At 41.1% G+C, this 18,632-nt stretch overlaps 1 protein-coding gene across 1 annotated transcript; it reads left to right on the top strand.

The window, feature by feature from the left end:
• The first annotated feature begins 7,954 nt into the window (after positions 1 to 7,954).
• Positions 7,955 to 10,132, top strand: LOC110929534 (isoflavone reductase-like protein). Its single transcript, XM_022172689.2, has 5 exons — positions 7,955 to 8,266; positions 8,390 to 8,530; positions 9,238 to 9,475; positions 9,577 to 9,780; positions 9,873 to 10,132. The coding sequence occupies exons 1-5, from the start codon at positions 8,084 to 8,086 to the stop codon at positions 10,037 to 10,039; spliced, it is 933 nt and encodes a 310-aa protein (XP_022028381.1). The 5' UTR covers positions 7,955 to 8,083; the 3' UTR covers positions 10,040 to 10,132.
• The last annotated feature ends 8,500 nt before the right edge of the window (positions 10,133 to 18,632 follow it).

The raw sequence follows: 18,632 nt of genomic DNA, 5'->3' as shown, positions 1-18,632 counted from the left end.
AAGAGGAGTGGAGATGTGAAAATCTACTCACTATATGCAAAAGTCAAAATTTCAAATGAAAGAAATTTAAGGACTTTACCTGGGGTTTCATGTGCTGACCGGTTGTTAGGTGACATTACCATGGAATGTCGAACATAGCGTATTCGTCGTTAGCGAGAAAAGGGGAATACGGGGTCATGTGTATTCTCCTTGACGTGTTTCGTGCCGTTTCAGGATCGCGTGACGAGTTGTCGCTTCCTGATCGTTAGTTCTCCTGCTGACAGGAATCTAGCGTCGTTGTTGAATTGCGCCATCGTGTCTTTTCAAAGGCCTCGCCTCGATAGTCGTATGTGTCGTACTTCAACCTCCGTTGATGTATAGCTTAAGTTTCACGTATACCTGTGCACTAGCGTTTCGTTCCGCGTAAAATGTGATGTACTCCGACATCCGTTGACGTAAAATTTAAGTTCCATGTATTCTCGTGCACTAGCGTTTCGTTAGGCGTAGGCTGCCCGCTCGGGAAGTTAAAATATCATAGGCAATATGGATAATAGTGTGTGCCCGAATTAATATTTGCGGTTCCTACGTGATGACCTTTAATGAACTTCAACACAAGTTTCCGAAGGTCCTAAATGCATGTTATCAAAACTCTCAAGGTTTTGCTTACTGTATGTAATCGTTTCGTGTATCGTGTATCAAATGCAACTCTTGTGCTTGTTTAAAATCAAAACAGTTGACTCATTGTTCTTGGCGACGGTTGGAACCCATATTCGAGTACTAGGCGTTCTGTATGTATTCGAAGTCATAATAGTCTAAGTCCCCAGAGGAAAGTGAGGTTAGAGCCTAGGTATCTCTACAGAAACATAATTCGCTGTAACCTATAGCTCTGATACCAATTTGTCACACCCCGAAATTATCAGAGCTGGCGTGACTGCACTGGTATCTTCATTGAACAACGGAAGCAAATAAGCTAAGACTTCTAGAAAACGAACGCCCACTAAGTATTCGAATCTCCAACGGTTCTCCTATACCAACCGTGCCATAACTTTGAAAAGTAACCTGGGAAATAAACATGCGAAAAATCAACATAAAGTTGAGCGAGTTCATAGTTTGTTTGTAAAAGATTTGAGATAAACCTTTTGAATAACCGGTTTGTGAAATATTATTGAGAAAACGAATTTAGAAATCATTTTCTTGTCAATTTATATGGAAACTTTGTACTTGAAATGCATTATGTTCGTAAAACCATGTATTTGTAAACTCTCGTATTTGTAAAGTTTGTATAACTGTCAATACCCACCCTGACTTTGACTTCATGCCTGCATAATCCTATGCTTTGAATTTGTATAAAACATGGTATGTAATTTGTAAAACCCCGGTATGAAAGCAAACAAGGAAACAGATCACCAATGGTCTGCAAGGCCACTGGCATGTGTGACGGCGTAGGAAGGCTCAAACCTAGCAAATTTGTACCGGGCTTCCGGCTGTAAGACATTGTCACCCTATGGGCCACCCTGGTCCTCATGGGAGTGGGCTCGCTACACCCAAATAGATCTATCACTCATGCCCCTCGGTCCTTATACGAGGATTAATGGTCTTAAGTGTGCGCCTACCCATTCACATGATCTACTGTACTTTCCTAGGCTAACCATACCCATTGTAATTGTATGTAATCATTTTGTAACATGTATTTCACCCCTGAAGTTAAATAAACAAAACAGTTTAAAGAAAAGGGGAACATGAACTCACTGGGTTGTCTCGTTTTACGTACGCAGACCGACCCAATCCCATTATTATAACTAGGACAATCCCGTCCCTAATCATGAAAATCATTCACGTTTCGAAAATACGCATTTGTTTTATAAAACCGGTATATTCAGTATAAATCGTTCGTAAACCATTTGAGTTCCTTGAAGTCCATTCGTAACGCGGTTTAGAAATGAGTTTTCGTTTATCGAGAAAATTGTTTACTTTCGCAAAACTTGCATGTCTTTCCACCCCCGAAAACATTTATAAAAATGTAAACCGTAAAAAGTGGGGGTTATGAACTCACCTGAATTTCCATGTGCAAAGCTAGCTAATTACGACTTCGTGATGTCGTTTCCAAGATGGGACTCACTAGCGTGCATTCTACAATATTCCTAACACGGAATATCTTATAAGTTTCTAAATAAACGCAGTAGCTATACTACGTGTCACCGAGCTCTACCGAATCGTTAGCCGAACGATTCGACGGTAAGTCCTTAACTTAATGAAAACGATTAAGTTAAACTTTATTTAGTTTGTTTATTTTCAGTAATTAATAAGTCTTGGAAGACTTAGTTCTCGAGAGATTATTAAAATATATAAATATTTATATAAGAATATATAAATATAGCGATAAGATCGCTTCTTCATCCCGAGAAGTCGTATGTGTATGTAAGAATATTCGTATGAAAGTTATATATAATAAACTTGTATTATATATTGCGTCTTGTATATATTTTCCATAATATACGTATATATCGTTTCGGCGTTTGTAATAAATATAAAAAGTTATATTTATTTTGCGAAAGTATGATCGAGTTGTTTGAAATTTGAAATTAATATAAAACTATATTTATTTTTATAAAGGAATTCGTGTGGTACGATATTTGAAATAAATATAAAAACTATATTTTTTTATAAAACGAATTCGTGTTATGCGATGTTTGAAATAAATATAAAAACTATATTTATTTTTTTAAAAAGAATTCGTGTCGCTTGATATTTGAAATAAATATATATACTATATTTATTTATAAAAGGATTCGAGTTTAACGTTTGGAATAAATATAATAATAACTATATTTATTTTGTATAATAGTTTGCGTCATTGACGTTTTTTTAAGTTATAAAGTGTCTGCGGAAGTAATATACACTTGTGTTTGTTTTATAATAATCGTTTTGAGTTTGATAGTTTTCGTTTCAAAATAAAAACACGTTAGTTTTACGGATTTTCTCAAAAAAGGGCCAGAGTTTCCTCTGTTTTTGGACGCCCCTGACAACACAAGTTGTCGTTATTTTTCAAAAAAATCAATCATCAATTTACCAATATATGACTTTTGTAAGAATGATAAAAACGTAAACTAAATACTATTCTATTCGGTTCGAGCTCGACATCACGGAAATAAAACAATCGTTAAATATAATTATCAAAATTATAAACGCGTCGTTATCTTTACCAAATCTTTCGTGTCGAGACGTTTGACTGAGTTGACCGGCTGAGTTGACTCAGTGAGTTGACCAGGTTTAACCGAGTTAACTCAGTTTGACCGAGTCGACCCAAACCAAAATCTTGAACCGATAATCTGACCGTAAGAACCCGAAACCGAGTCGTTGACCAGCGTTGACCACGTTTGACCATCGTTGACCGAGATCTAAAACTGACCCGGAACCCGAGACGAGACTTAACCCAACTGTAATCTGAGTTGAATCTGAACTGAGCTTGCTGTCGGCGACGGTCGGACCGGAGCTTGTCGGAAAACAACAACGATAACCACCGCCACCCGTGTCTACGGCCACTATCAGCCATTATCAACAGCTTCTAACATTATCATCATCTCCATCATCAGAAGACAAAACGACCTTGTTACTTTCAGCAAGTCTTCAAAAGAGGGAAAAAAATAAATGAAATGGAGAGGTTCCTTACCGGAACTCGTAGGATGTCGTTAGAACCTCCACCACGCTGCCACTGCCGCCGTCGTGAGCGGCGGCGCCGCTCCTCATCTCCGTTGGAGCTCCGCCGATGTCGCCGGCCGGAGATTTGAGGGAGAGAGAGATTGACAGTGGGTATTTGTGTGTATTGTGGGTTTAGGTGATGAGGGGAGGTGTTTGTTTGAGTCTGATGTACAGACCGAGAGAGAAAGGGGAAAGAAAGGAGGGTATGTCTGTGTTTTGAATTGTGAAGATGGGGATTTCCCTGTGTTTTAATGTAATCGAGAGAGAGAGATGATAAGGATAGTTCCTTTGATTTTTTTTGTATGTGTGTATGCAGTATATAGATAAAATCAGGCATGGATCTTTATAGATTTTAGATGTTTCATCCTTTGAGACAAGATCTCTTGTAGAGATTTTGTAGAGATTTTATAGAGATTTTGTATAGATCTTCAAGCAACCCAAAATATACAGTTTGGTTGTGTGTATGTATGTTTGCCTGAGGTTTTCCCAAATGAAGGATAAGGTACACTAAGATATATATATATATATATATATATATATATATATATATATATACTTAGAGTTTTAGTTAGTGGGCTTTGGGCTTGGGCCCAAGGCCCACCAACCCAATCCCCGAGTTTAAGTGACCCGTAATTTCTACGAGACCCGATATCGCAACCCAAACTCCATAAGTGTCGAATGAATAAAATTGTAAAATTAAAAGGCGTATAATAGTGGCCTTTGTCGTGTGACGCGTTCGTTCGTCGATTACGGTAATAATCGCTAAAAATTATATCGTTGCCGTCTTTAATCCGTTTTTCAATCCGGTTTTGACTGTAGTTACTAAAATTTTATTACGGAGCTAAATATAGCGTAAAATGTAAGTTTCAAAGGTGACAGGCGTCTCCGTCGCTTCTGTTTCGTTGCCAATGCGTTTCCTACCGTCGCGTTTTTAGTCCACGTTTGCATTTGTGTCGCACGAAAGCCCAATAAATTCACAAAATTTATTTCATAAGCATAAAATTTTCGTGTAACATTTATACTTGTCGACGTATCTGTATTTTGTACGGTATCAGTTCGTTGTCGTTTGATGTTCCGAAGATTCAACGCGAATCTTCATACGCGTACTGTAAAGTCGGATAAATGTTCCTAGGCACTCCAAAGGCCTAATTAAGTTAATTTGTGCTGTAAACACTATTTATTATCGCGTTAATCACCTGTTAATCACGTAATTAAGAGCCGTAAATCACCGGTTGTCACACTCGGTCCAATTACGGTCCCGGGATTCTTTCTTGGATGCCCGGTTGTCACGCTGGGCATTGATCGTTGCCCTTGGGTCGGGCTGGTGGCTGCGTGGGACGTATGGTTTGTAATCGTTGCCACGATTCCACGTGTCCCGGTTGCGCTTGTTATTACGCTTAGAGTCTTGGCGGGAGGATTGACCTTACGCTTGGGGCTGTGCCTTGGCCGTGTGCGGTTTGAGAGACCGCTGAGTTTGGGCGTATGTCTTGACCGCGGCCATGACGCCGTCCCACCTTTCTGGCAAGCCCTCCTTGCCTGAGATGGTCATAACCTTTTCATCGTCCTTGACGGCCCGAATGAAATGGTTGCGTGCCATTTGATCTGCTACTCCGCCGATCTCGAGGCACTCTTTATTGTAGCGGACGACAAACGACTCCAGAGTTTCGTTGTCTCCGCGCCAGATGTTTATGACGTCCATGGAATCTCGTTTGTGACGTCGCTGCTGGCTGAAATGTGCAAGGAATTTTGCTTGCAGGTTTTCAAATGAAGCCAGTGATCCCACTGGCAAAGAATCGAACCAAGCCCTCACCGGACCGGTAAGGGTCTGGGGGAAGAAATGACAACTAGTGGACTCGTCCCACTTGCCATTGCACCCCGTGCCGATGAAAATGTTCATGTGGTCATCCGGGTCGGACGAACCATTGTACTTCCCAATCGTTAGTGGGAATTTAGTCGTTGTGACATCGGCGTGGGCAATCTCCGGTACAAATTTAAAGTTTTGGGCCGCGGATTTTGGTCTGTACGCCTGGGTTTGGTTGCGCTTAGTAGCGCGGAGGTATGTAGTGCGAGGTTCCGTAGGAGGAACGTAATTGTGTCCTCCCGGTCAGCTGTTAGTTGTGTGGGATTCCCCGCAATATGTATGGTCGTACGGGTCGGTACGACCATACCTTTCGTTATGGGATTGTGGTCCCAGATGGCTATGGATGCCGGAGTCGCGGTGGGCTGCAGATTGCCGCCTATTTTCGCCATTAGGGCCTAGGCGGCTATGTATTGGGCCCCTGCGGCGGGACACATACGTGGAATCGTCCTAATCGAGCGTGCGGACGTCGTAGTAAGAGGAACCGCGTTCCTCGTGCCTTCTGCGAGAGGCTGGGTGTGTGGGGACCCTGCCGTCGTATTGCAAGATACGACCCACAGGTGTATGTGGTGCGGGGGTGGGACCACCAGGAATTTGCGGTTCAGCGCAAGCTCTATTGTATGCTGCGGCCAGCATATTTTGTTGTTGGCAATACCAGGCATGGAGATCCATGCCTGGAGGTATCACAGTAGCATACTGTGAAAAATCTGATGCGAATGCGGGGGGGAGCGCCCCCTGCTACGGATGTGCCTATGTGGCCAGCGTTTTGGGCTGGGGGAGTAGTCCCCACAGGTCCTGGGTTTGCGGGTTCAAGCTTTCCCTGGTAGCATTGTTTGGACGATCAGACATGATCTCAAGAAAGAAAGAGATGCGAAAAAGTGCTAAGAGTAGCGGTGGGCGCCAAAGATGAAACAGTGCTTAACCACTGTTTCATCAGGTACTGATACCGAAATACCGGTTACGGTACCGGTTATGAAGGTAAAAAACGGTAGTGAACCGGTACCAGGAACATCAAAAGTCGGTACCGAATTAGTACTTAAGATCTTTTGGTTCGGCAAATTTGGTACCAGTACCCAGAACCATTTGCTCATCTCTGACCACAGGTTTCATACGAACAACATCTTTACCATACCACTTTTTTTGTTGATTTTCTTTCGGTTATCTTTAAGTGTTTTTTTTTCTAAATTTTATTTTTATTCTTGTTAGCAGTTCCGTTCACAACGTAGTCGTAGTGATTTCAAAACACATATAAACACAGACTAAATAATAAAAGAAATTCGTTGCAACGCGACGAGTTTAACGTCTTTCAAATGTCACATAGCATACCTTAAAAGAATTTTGGAAAAACTCTATAGTACCACCTTAAGGCCGTGGGGTATGGGGCGGGAGTTTAGGCGTGGGTCGGGGGAAAACGCCCAAGTCACCACCCCGGGTGGGCTTGGGTTGTGGCGTGGCCCCTTGGGGCTTGGCTTTCAAGCCGGGCGTGGGGCGGTATGGCGAAGCGAGCAAGCTTATTCTCATTGGATCACCCGCCACGTCAGGCAATTGTTTTAAAATTTTGAATTTTAAAATTCAAACTGGTCCCCCCCCATCCCCCCATCTTCTATAACCGTCACCCGGGTCCCCCAAAGGCCCTATATATTGCAACCCCAACCCCACCGCTCCCCCCATCCCACGAACCAAAACACCGGCTACACCCACTGTCTTGAACCCGCTACCCTGCTGGTCCCCCCCATCCGACGAACCCAACACCACTATGGCATCCTGGACCCGTCAAGAAAAAATGGCACTCGTAACTAGCGTCGTCGACGCTATGAAGGGGCGGCCACCGGGCCAAACAAAATATTGGGCGGAAGCATTCGCGGCCGACCGACATAACGTCGGTAACGACCGCCACAACCTCAACGCGTGCCAACATAAATGGCGCGAGCTACGGCCCAAGCTTGAGCGTTTCAAGGCTTACTACGAAGCGGTTCCCGGTGGCGAGTTAAGCCACGAGGACCGGGTGGCGGTGGCGAACATAGAGTTTCGAGGTAAGGAAAACAAGGCGTTCGACAAGATCGACCTTTTTGAAATTTTTTTAACGCTCTAGGTTTTTTTATTTTGTAACTTTTAGAAATTATGTAATTTTTAGGATTATGTAATTTTTAAAATTTTAATGAAGTTGTAGGTTTTTTTATAAATGTTGTGTGATTTTTTATAATTTTTTTGTATTTTTTAAAACATTTATGCCACGCGGTGCACTCAATCCAAACCCAACCCACGCCCCGCCATACCCTACGGACACGTAACCTGGCAGTGAGCTGGCTTCTTTTACATGTGTCACCAAATGTCCAACCCAAGCCCCAACCCAAAGCCCCAACCCAAAGCCCCAACCCAAACCCCACCTTCTAAGAAAAGTGGAAAAACTCTAAATTGACCATATCTGGCTCATAAGCTTTCAAGTTTCGACACCTCACACCCTACACAACTACTCTCATAAAATAGTCTTAGCTGCCGTTGACTCTTCTATACAATCTCCGATCACCGGAAAATCAACATAAAAAAATGACGGAAAAGAGTAAGATTCTGATCATCGGAGGAACCGGTTACATCGGAAAATTCATTGTGGAAGCCAGCGCGAACGCGGGTCATCCCACGTTCGTCCTCGTCCGGGAATCCACACTCTCCGATCCTTCCAAATCTTCACTTATCGACTCCTTTAAGAACTCCGGCGTTACTATCATCCCTGTTAGTAAAAATTCAATTTATGACTCTATTGTACTACCAGTTTACTAATGTTATAACATGATCCAATATTTTAAAAGAAATTGTTTGTTTAAGTGATCCGTTTTTATGTTGTAATTTTTTCAGGGCGATTTGTATGATCACGAGAGGCTCATCAATGCCATAAAGCAGGTTGATGTAGTGATCTCGGCCGTAGGATTAGCTCAAACGCAAATTGTCGATCAAGTCAGAATCGTTGCTGCTATCAAAGAAGCTGGTAATATCAAGGTATTCATTATACTTTTAGATCTATTGAATTTTTTATTGTTACTGAGTAGCATTCCATCGGTACAGTACTGGTATTTTTCGGTATCGGTAATGAAGTGTTCATCCATACCGAAAAGTAGGGATAAGAAATTTAGTCCTGAATATCGGTACCAATCGAACATATACGGTACAGTATTCGATTTTGAGTTTTGCTCAACGGTACTATGTGGTACGGTACAGGTTGGAGACTTTAATGGTACTGTACCATACTGTTATCGACCGAACATATACGGTGTTATTCAGTTTAATTTTAGCTAAATTTCGGTATTGGTACAAGTACGGTGCGGGTTAAATCCAATACCATTACTAATCTCATTCCTACTTAAAAGAATGGGTAAATTACACTTTTCGTCCTTTATGTTTGTAACAGATTGCAACGGGTTAAATCCAATACCAGTACTAATCCATTTTGGCAGTTTACTCTAAAAGAATATATATTCTTCATTTGGGGATTTTGTGGGTCAGAATGTGAAATTTGTAAATAGTATATCAAATTCATTGTTTGATCACAGAAAGTTTCTTATAACTGATAATAACACAACTCATAATTGCAGTCTAACTTTAAAATGGTTAACTTTGTTTAGTTTTAGAGTTTAAACTAAACAATATACTAATTAAGTAGTGTAAATGTAACTATGAATTCTAACTTTCTTTTTGTAATTAACAAGAAATTTTATCCATCCGAGTTTGGAAACGATGCGGATCGTTCACACGCCGTGGGACCGGCCAAAACGGTTTGGGCAACCAAGGCTCAGATTCGCCGAGCCATTGAGGCTGAAAAAATCCCTTATACATATGTAAATTCCCACTGTTTTGCGGGTTATTTGCTTCCAACATTGGCTCAGTCTGGGGTCACCGCTCCCCCAAGGGACAAAGTCGTTAGCTTAGGAGATGGAAATGCGAAAGGTAAACTCGATTTCGTTTATTTAGTTATCGATTATTCGAGCATTATGATCATGTGTCATTATTATTTTAGGAATGTTTCTAATTAATTTATTATATTGTAGCTGTTTTCAATGAAGAACATGACATTGCAACCTACACCATTAAAACCGTTGATGACCCAAGAACCGTCAATAAAAGTGTCTACATAAATCCTCCGGGTAACATATACTCATTCAACGAACTTGTGTCGTTGTGGGAGAAAAAGATTGGCAAAACATTGGAGAAGGTTTATCTATCTGAAGATCAAGTATTGAAAAACATAGAGGGTAAGTTGGATAAATACAACAACAAAATATTCTACCTTTTTCAGTTAATGTTGAATGTATATAAACTATTTGTTCATTTTCCAATCCTGCAGAATCTCCTTTTCCACACAACTTGACGCTGTCAATCTTGCACACGGTCTTTGTAAAGGGTGATCAAATAAACATTGAGATTGAACCATCATTCGGGTTTGAGGCTTCAGAGTTATATCCTGATGTTAAATATACTACGGTTGATGAGTATTTGAGTCGTTTTGTTTGAAAGTTAAAAATGTGTTGGCACAGTGAACATAATGAGCCCATTGATGATGGGCCTCTAGTTACAATAATAATAGTAATGTTTGTATTTGTTGTTTCTCTTAAGAATGTAGATACATAGTAACCATAATCAGCCCATTGAGGATGGGCCTACAATAATAATAGTAATAATGTTTAGGGTAAAATATACTTTTCGTCTTTTATGTTTGTGCTGGATTGTAAGGAATAACCTTTAACTTCAATAATTACAGTCACAATCCTTTATTTGGAAAACTCGTTACATCTTTCATCCTTTAGCACTAACAAAGTTCAAATTTTCAGTTAAGTTTATTTATATAAGGACACTTTGATCTTTTTACCAATCTATTTAAAATATTTTATAAATAAAATAAAAACAAAATTAAAAACTTATTATACAATAATCATAATCTCATATCTCTCCCTCTCTCTAGAAACCCAGTCCCCCTCCCTTAGCTCTCTCTCTTACTACAAATCATTGCCTTTACACCACCACTTATCAACTATCTCTATCTCTCTCTAACTTCAATATCAATCAAACCCTAATCTCAAAAATCTTCAAATTCCGTTAGGGTTTCTATCAATCATCGTTCACAAACATCAATTCCGATCCATATCAAACCACAAGGTGTTTTATAATTTAAAATATTTTTTCAACATGATTAGTGGCTAGATCCTTGTCAGTCGCACGCCTCGCCGTAAACCCCGCATATGGAACATGCAGAACTCGAATGTGACCAATACGCACCTTTTCTCGAACAAAATGGATATCTGTCTCAATATGCTTCGTTCTTTGATGTTGGACCAGGTTATCTGACATATAAATAGCGGACATGTTGTCACAATAAATAACTGAGGCTTGTTTTAATGGAACATGTAACTCAAGTAACAAGTTTCGAATCCACGTGGCTTCTGCGACCGCATTAGCAACTCCCTTATATTCAGCTTCTGCACTGGATCATGAAACAGTGGGCTGTCGTTTAGAAGACCATGAAATAAGGTTATCCCCCAAGAGAACGCAATAGCCACTTGTTGACTGCCTGGAGTCAGGACAGCCACCCCAATCAGCATCAGAATACGCAGTTAGGGAGTGCGTAACAGAACGAACCATCCGAATCCCATAATCCAATGTGCCTTGTAAGTAGCGCAAAATTCGTTTCATGAAAGCATAATGGGAGTCGTGAGGTTCATGCATAAATAAACAAACCTGCTGCACCGCGTAGGAGATATCTGGCCTGGTAAATGTTAAGTATTGAAGCGCCCCTGCCAGACTCCGATAAAGAGTCGGGTCGTGAAAGAGAGGCCCGTTAGTGGCACTTAATTTAGATGAAAGATCAACAGGAGTTGCACAAGGCTTGCAGTCTGTCATCGAGGCACGTGCAATAATCTCTTTGGCATATTGAAATTGATCCAAAAATAAACCTGTGGGTCTACGTGTAACCTTAATCCCCAAAAAATGGTGTAATTGACCCAAATCTGTCATAGCAAACTCCCGTGAGAGTTTCTGAATGATATCATGTAGGAAGGCATCTGAAGAAGCAGTCAGGACGATATCATCAACATATAAAAGGAGATACGCAACATTATGACCCTGGGTATAAATGAACAACGAGTTGTCTCATACACTGTTGCGAAAACCCTGGGAGAGAATATATGTAGCAAACCGGGTATACCAAGCCCATGGTGCCTGCTTGAGGCCATAGAGAGACTTCTTCAACCTGCATACAAAACCTGGATAATGCCTGTCAATAAAACCCGAAGGTTGATGCATATATACAGTCTTGTTTAAATAGCCATGTAAAAACGCATTCTTCACATCTAACTGATGAATCGGCCAAGATCGCGAGACTGCCAATGATAAAACAGTCCGGATAGTAGCCGGTTTGATAACCGGACTAAAAGTCTCCTCACAGTCAATACCCACAGTCTGTGATTTCCCATTAATGACCAACCGGGCTTTATATCTCTCTAAAGTTCCATCAGACTTAAATTTATGTCGAAACAGCCACAATCATCTAATAACCGGCTGATTCGTAGGCTGTGGAACTAATTCCCATGTCTCATTTTATTGTAAGGCAGTAAACTCAGCTTGCATAGCGCGTGACCAATTCGGGTCGGTTAGGGCCTGTGTATAGGAGGTGGGAATGGGGGAGAGAGAGGGGGTGGGGATGGAGTGGTGTATGGTTTTAAGGGTACCAGATTTGGAACGGGTGGTCATAGGATGAGTCGATGGTGGTCGGGAATGGGAAGATGGTGCGGTTTGAGCCGGGGCAGATGGCTGAGCAGAAGCCGAAGGCGGAGGCTGCTGTGGTGGGGGATTGGAAGGTGGTTTAGGCCGGCGGGAATAAGTGAACGGGTATGGGGAGATGGTGGACGGAGGACGTGGCAGGGGTGGAGATGATGGTGGAGGGGCCGTGGTGGGAGGATGGTGTATAAAGGGAGGAGCGGTTAAAAGAAAAACCGGGTGATGGGTTATCGTCAAGGAAGTTGTACGAGGGGATAGGTGTCGGCAATGAAAAGGGAAAGGTGGCCTCATCAAAGGTGATGTGGCGAGAGATGGTGACTTTGCCCGTAGTGGGGTCGAAGCAACGGTACCCGCGGAAATCCGGCGGATAGCCAAGAAAAATACACCGGATAGAGCGAGGGTGTAATTTATGTGGTTGGGTAGCCGAAGTATTGGGATAACAAGCGCACCCAAATACTCGTAAATGGTCATAGGTAGGATGACGGAGGTAAAGGGCAAAGGTAGGTGTATAAAAGTTAAGGCGTTTGGTTGGAAGGATGTGTAAATAGGCAGTCGTGTGCAATGCTTCGACCGAAAAAGATGGTGGAAGGTGGGCATGGATTAAAAGAGAACGAATGATGTCATTAAGGCGCCGGATCATTCGTTCCGCACGACCATTCTGTGATGAAGTTTGTGGGCAGGAAAATCGAAATAGAAGGCCGTGTTGGTTAGCAAAGGTTTTGAAAGCGTTATTGTCAAACTCACCCCCTAAGTCCCATTGAAAAGTTTTAATGTTTCTGTTAAACTGTGTGGCAATTAGTCGGTGAAACTTGACAAAGGTAGGAAAGGTTTCGGACTTGTATTTTAAAGGGTAAACCCAAATAAAATGCGAGTAATTATCGATTAAAACCATGTAATATTTGTACCCAGATTTGCTGAGTACAGGTGATGTCCACAAATCACAATGAATAATATCAAATGGGGCAAAAGTAAAAGATGAAGATGCATAAAACGGTAAACATTTACTGTTCGACAATTGACATGAATGACAAAAAGTAGACTTTTTGGTCTTATTACATGGAAAATTGAAAGTACGGAAAAGAATATCTAAAACTTGACCGCCGGGGTGACCAAGATGATCGTGCCATGGCCGAGATGTGGTAATGAGAAAGCTTGCTTGGGCAGGTAACTCAGGTTTTGTGATTGGATAGAGGTCCCAGGTGCTATTGTGGCGGGAAAGGAGGCGCCCAGTTTAAAGGTCCTTCAAAGAGAAACCAAAATGGTCAAATTCGATTGAAAAATTGTTATCACGAGTAAAACGACGAACGGAAGGTAGCCTATTCCAAACCCTTGAATTGGTAAAGACTCGCCATTACCAACTAAAAGTTTACTACAAACAGGAAAAGAGTCAGGGTGTTCAATCATACCTTGTTCATCTGTCGCATGACCGCCAGCTCCAGAATCCATGATAGTATTAGGGTCATAAGTGAGATTCATGAGGCCATATAAGAACCAATGTCGGATGGGCAGAGAGCATTGTACGCCTGCTGGGACGGCTGCTGTGGTGGCCAGAACCCAGGTGGACCCTATTGAGGCTGACCGTAGGTGTTTGGGCCTGCATTAGGCTGGTAATAAACATGCTGGGGTGGGCCAGCTTGGGGAGGAGGTGCGGAAGGGTAGGCTGAATTTGGGGCGGCTGTATAATGGGTTGTGGGTGGGCCGGAGGGCTGCTGATAAGGGGTAGTGGGCTGGTATGAAGGTTGGGTTGGGTAGGGGCATGGCGGTGTGGACCACCAGGCCCACTGGGGATAAGAGGACTGTTGAGGGGCCCATGATTGTTGATATTGCTGCTATCCCTGTGAGCGGCTAGAACCTCGACCACGACCGCCCCTATAGGAGTGGCCATGACCGCGGCCTCGACCGCCACAATAATACCCAAATTGGTTGTGAGGTTGTTGGTTGGGTGTAGGGGAGTATGAGGGGTAAGGGTTCGATGAATGTTGGTTATTGGTGGTTTGGTTTTGGGCCATTAAAACAGAGTTTGAAGATTTTTTTCGGGCTTCAGGACGTATTACCTCATCATTCAGCATATTCCTGGCTAGGTCCCAATCCGCATTATTAGCATTAATTAAAGACGCAGTCGTATCAAACTCGGCAGGGAGACCGCGTACAAGCTGGAGAACAAGCCGATACTCAGTGATTGGGTGGTCCACATCTTCAAGTTGGTTAGCAAGGTCCTTCAGCTGTTGACAATAATCATCCAAACATTTACAAGCAGAAAGTGTCAGGTTGCAAAATTTTGTTTCTAAGGCACCCGCACGAGCTTTCTTATTACTTAAGTATTTCTTTTCCAATTTAATCCACGCATTACGTGCAGTGGACTCCTTCTCCAAGACCTAAAGAAGGAGTTCGGGTGGAGGTGTCTCATCGATGTGATTGAGAACTTGATATGCCGTAGCATGTAAACGAAAGAGTTTGATCCAGGCACTGTATGTAACTTTCTTTGTATGTTGATAACCAAGTATGCGGGGTGTAGGTTGGATTTGATGGCAGATTGGGAGGGTTCTTGTTCAACAGTTGTATCATCATCAGGTTTGCCATCGTTGGTTTTGCCATTATTGGCCATGGTACGATCGAGAACAGGGGGGTTTAACAACCGAAGCTGGGCAGGGGAAAAAACGATTAGGTAAAGAGCCGAGGCCCTGATACCATAAAAGTGCTGAGGATTTTATTAGACTGAATGAATGAAATTACATAGGAGAGGATCATATTTATAGATCCAAAGAACAACAAACCTTAGCACAAAATAAGGAAAGGGATAAATCTAGAACATATACAATATCTATGTCTAAATATATACGTAATCGGTAATAATTGTATATGCGCTAATAATATTAAGTATTTTCTGATCTAAAAATTTAATGATAATTTATGATAAATACGTATACATTGAGTAAACTGCTATTTGGTCCCTATGGTTTGGACAGTTTTGCCATTTTAGTCCAAATCTCAAACTTTTTAAATTTGGGTCCCTGTGGTTTGCATTTTGTTGCCATTTTAGTCCAAATCTCAAAAAGTCTCATTTTTTACTGTTCCAACATGCTTTTTTTGTCTTTTTGTGCAGGGGTAGTTTTGTCCATTTACTTTTCATTAAAACAATTTCTTAATTAAAAAACCCAAATAAATACCCCCCTATCAGTTCACGTTCCCCATTTACATCATCTTCAATCTCCTTATAATTGCAACAATTGCAACCGTACTTATTTTTCCACCACTACTGTGATGATCGCCACCGGATTTCTCACGACGAAACGACGTCGTTGACGGCAAGGACGTCGGAGAAGACGATATAACTGTATTCGCCGGTGAATCCGGTTTATCCACCGGCGACGCTAGACCGGGTTCCGTACAGTTACCCACCGGAAATCCACACAAATTTTTATTTTTCGAGAATACAGATACCGGAAAACTCGACAGTACGGACGGAATCTCACCGGAAAATTCATTGCCGGAGATATTAAACTCCTGTAAATTTTGCAGCTTCAATACAGTAACATCACCGGAAAACCGGTTCTGCTCCAACCGTAATGTAACCAAATGGTTCATTTGGTTAATTGTGCCCGGAATCTCGCCGGAGAAGTTGTTGAACGAAAGATTGAGACGGTAAAGAGTGAATAACGAGGGTAAGGATGCCGGAAAGTTGCCGGAGAATTGATTGTTGGATAGGGTAAAGAGTGAATAAGGAGGGTATTTATTTGGGTTTTTTAATTAAGAAAATGTTTTAATGAAAAGTAAATGGACAAAACTACCCCTGCACAAAAAGACAAAAAAGACATGTTGGAACTATTAAAAATGAGACTTTTTTAGATTTGGACTAAAATGGCAACAAAATGCAAACCACAGGGACTCAGATTTAAAAAGTTTGAGATTTGGACTAAAATGGGAAAACTGCCCAAACCACAGGGACCAAAATAGCAGTTTACTCTTTTTTATATTATATGTTTATTTTTTAAGTCTAAGTTATGACGTCATCCAGTGGATTAGTAAAGTACGTCTGGTTTGATGTTCGGTCTGGTTCTAAACACAATAATAGAGAGTACTTGTAGAGATATTTTACTTGTATTATGCATTTCAAATGATAGTTGATATAGTTTTTGTTGTTTACCTAAAGTTTTGTTTGATTTTATCCTTTTATTATGTGATTCCACCCGAACCCTAAAAATCAATATATAACGATTGAAAAAAGTCCGGTCATAAAACTATTAACAATGGAGGTATAAACATTTGCTAAAACCATTCGCAAATACGCGCCATTTTACGATCATATTAATGGTCGCTAACGATTAAAAAAATGGTAGCGTATAATAAAGTTTAGAATATTAACATGCCTCGTTCTTTAAAAAAAATAATAATAATAAGTTTTAAAGTCTTTAGAACCCAATACATCTGGGAAAACCCACATCAAATTTTTTTAAAGAATAATAATAATAAAGTTTAGAATCTTAAAAAAATAATAATAATAAGTTTTAAAGTCTTTAGAACTACTTAAATGATTAAACTACTTAAATAATGTTGCTATGATTTAATTGTCAAAACAGTTAATGAGAACAAACCGATGGTAATCTTTTTTTAAGATTATGTGTCATTTTCTAGTGATTTATGAACCTAGTCCTAATTCCAAACTTTTCATGAAATAAGCCGAGAAACTATAGGGTAGCGTTTGGTAAGAAGTAACTAAAGACGGAATGGAATAGATCGTTGTGATAGAATGAAAAAAAATTAGGTTTCATTGTCATTGGTAAGACCAAGCGGTATGGGGGCCGGCTTAGGCCCGGCGAGGCCCGGCGCCGGTCCCCCACACCGCCCCCACTCCCCCGGCTCGTCCTTTCCGTCACCCAGCAACCGATGTTCACGGGCCTCCCTTCTCCTCCCTTCTCTCCCATATACCTATACATACATACATATATATACATAAAGGGGTTCATCCCCCACCCCCCTAGGTCCATCCCCTCCAAGCCACTCCTACGTGGCGCCGACGTGACGGCCCATCCCCTTGGGGATGGGGCTCTCCATACCCACTAGTCTAATGGAATGGAGCATTTCACAAGGAATGTAACTCCTTCCAAATATAAGAATTTTCATTCCTTGGTAAGGTGGTGTTTTAATTTTCATTCCTTGGTAAAGAAGGAAAAAAACATATTATTATTATTATTATTATTATTATTATTATTATTATTATTATTATTATTATTATTATTATTATTATTATTATTATTATTATTATTGTTATTATTGAGGCAATTATATTTTTGTCGTTTTTAATAAATTGTGTTTCGTTACTTCGTCTTATTTTGTGTATCAAACTGTACAAAGTAATGATTCAATTTATTTACAAATGAGTAATACACCCGGCAACTCTGACCCGGGGAACTGATTATGGGTCTGTATGGGTCATTTTAATGGCCTTTTGGGTCATTATGGGCATAGGTGATGTCAAATACAGGTCAGAATGGGTTGCAATAGAACAACTAAAGATGAAGAACGGGTCATAACGGGTTGTTTACTTAAACCTGGCAGGGTTAGAATGGGTTGTATTTTAAACCTGAGTGGGTTAGAATTGGCATTATCTTCTCATCTTCATCCTTAAGACAACCACATTTCCAGCAGCCGCAGCCGCACCCGCTTCCGACGGCCACCGCCACCGATTCCGACGACCCCCACATTCGCTTCCGACGGCCACCGCCGGCTGTTATAAAAAAATAACACAATTTTCAAACTTCAAATCTAGATCTTAAACCCATGCTTCCAATGCCCATCATGGTGAACAATAGAAACAAATGAAATACACAGATCTGTTGCCGATTGTAGCACCTCGTAAAATCGTGTCCAATGATGTATTGACACGTGTGATAAACCCTAATAAAGTCAAACATTGACTACAAGGGACTATTTTCGTCAAAATCGAAAACTATGAATATAGAAGGACTGAAAGTGTCAACATGCTTAAACTAAGCCTCTGAGTGACCTTATACGGTGTCCGTATTCTCAAACGAGCTACTTATTGGACGAGAGGAGCCGTTTGTGTAATTATGTGAAAGTTTGCGCGTCGAAGGGTTAAAAGCGTTAACATGTTTAATTATACCTCTGAATGACCTTTTAACGATCCCGAAGCATTTGGATGTGCAACCATACTCTCCCGAATGCTTATCATGAGCTACATAAGGCTTTGATGCTATTAAATGATGATACGCGCAAGTTTTCGCGTTATAGGGACCATAAGCGTCAACGAGACGAAATTAGTATTTTCGGGGATCATTTAACGAAACCGGACCTAACGGTGATTGGTTATACTCTC

Source organism: Helianthus annuus, chromosome 3 (assembly GCF_002127325.2).
Source record: "Helianthus annuus cultivar XRQ/B chromosome 3, HanXRQr2.0-SUNRISE, whole genome shotgun sequence".
Taxonomy (NCBI): domain Eukaryota; kingdom Viridiplantae; phylum Streptophyta; class Magnoliopsida; order Asterales; family Asteraceae; genus Helianthus; species Helianthus annuus.
This window is presented reverse-complemented; position numbering and strand designations above follow the sequence as displayed.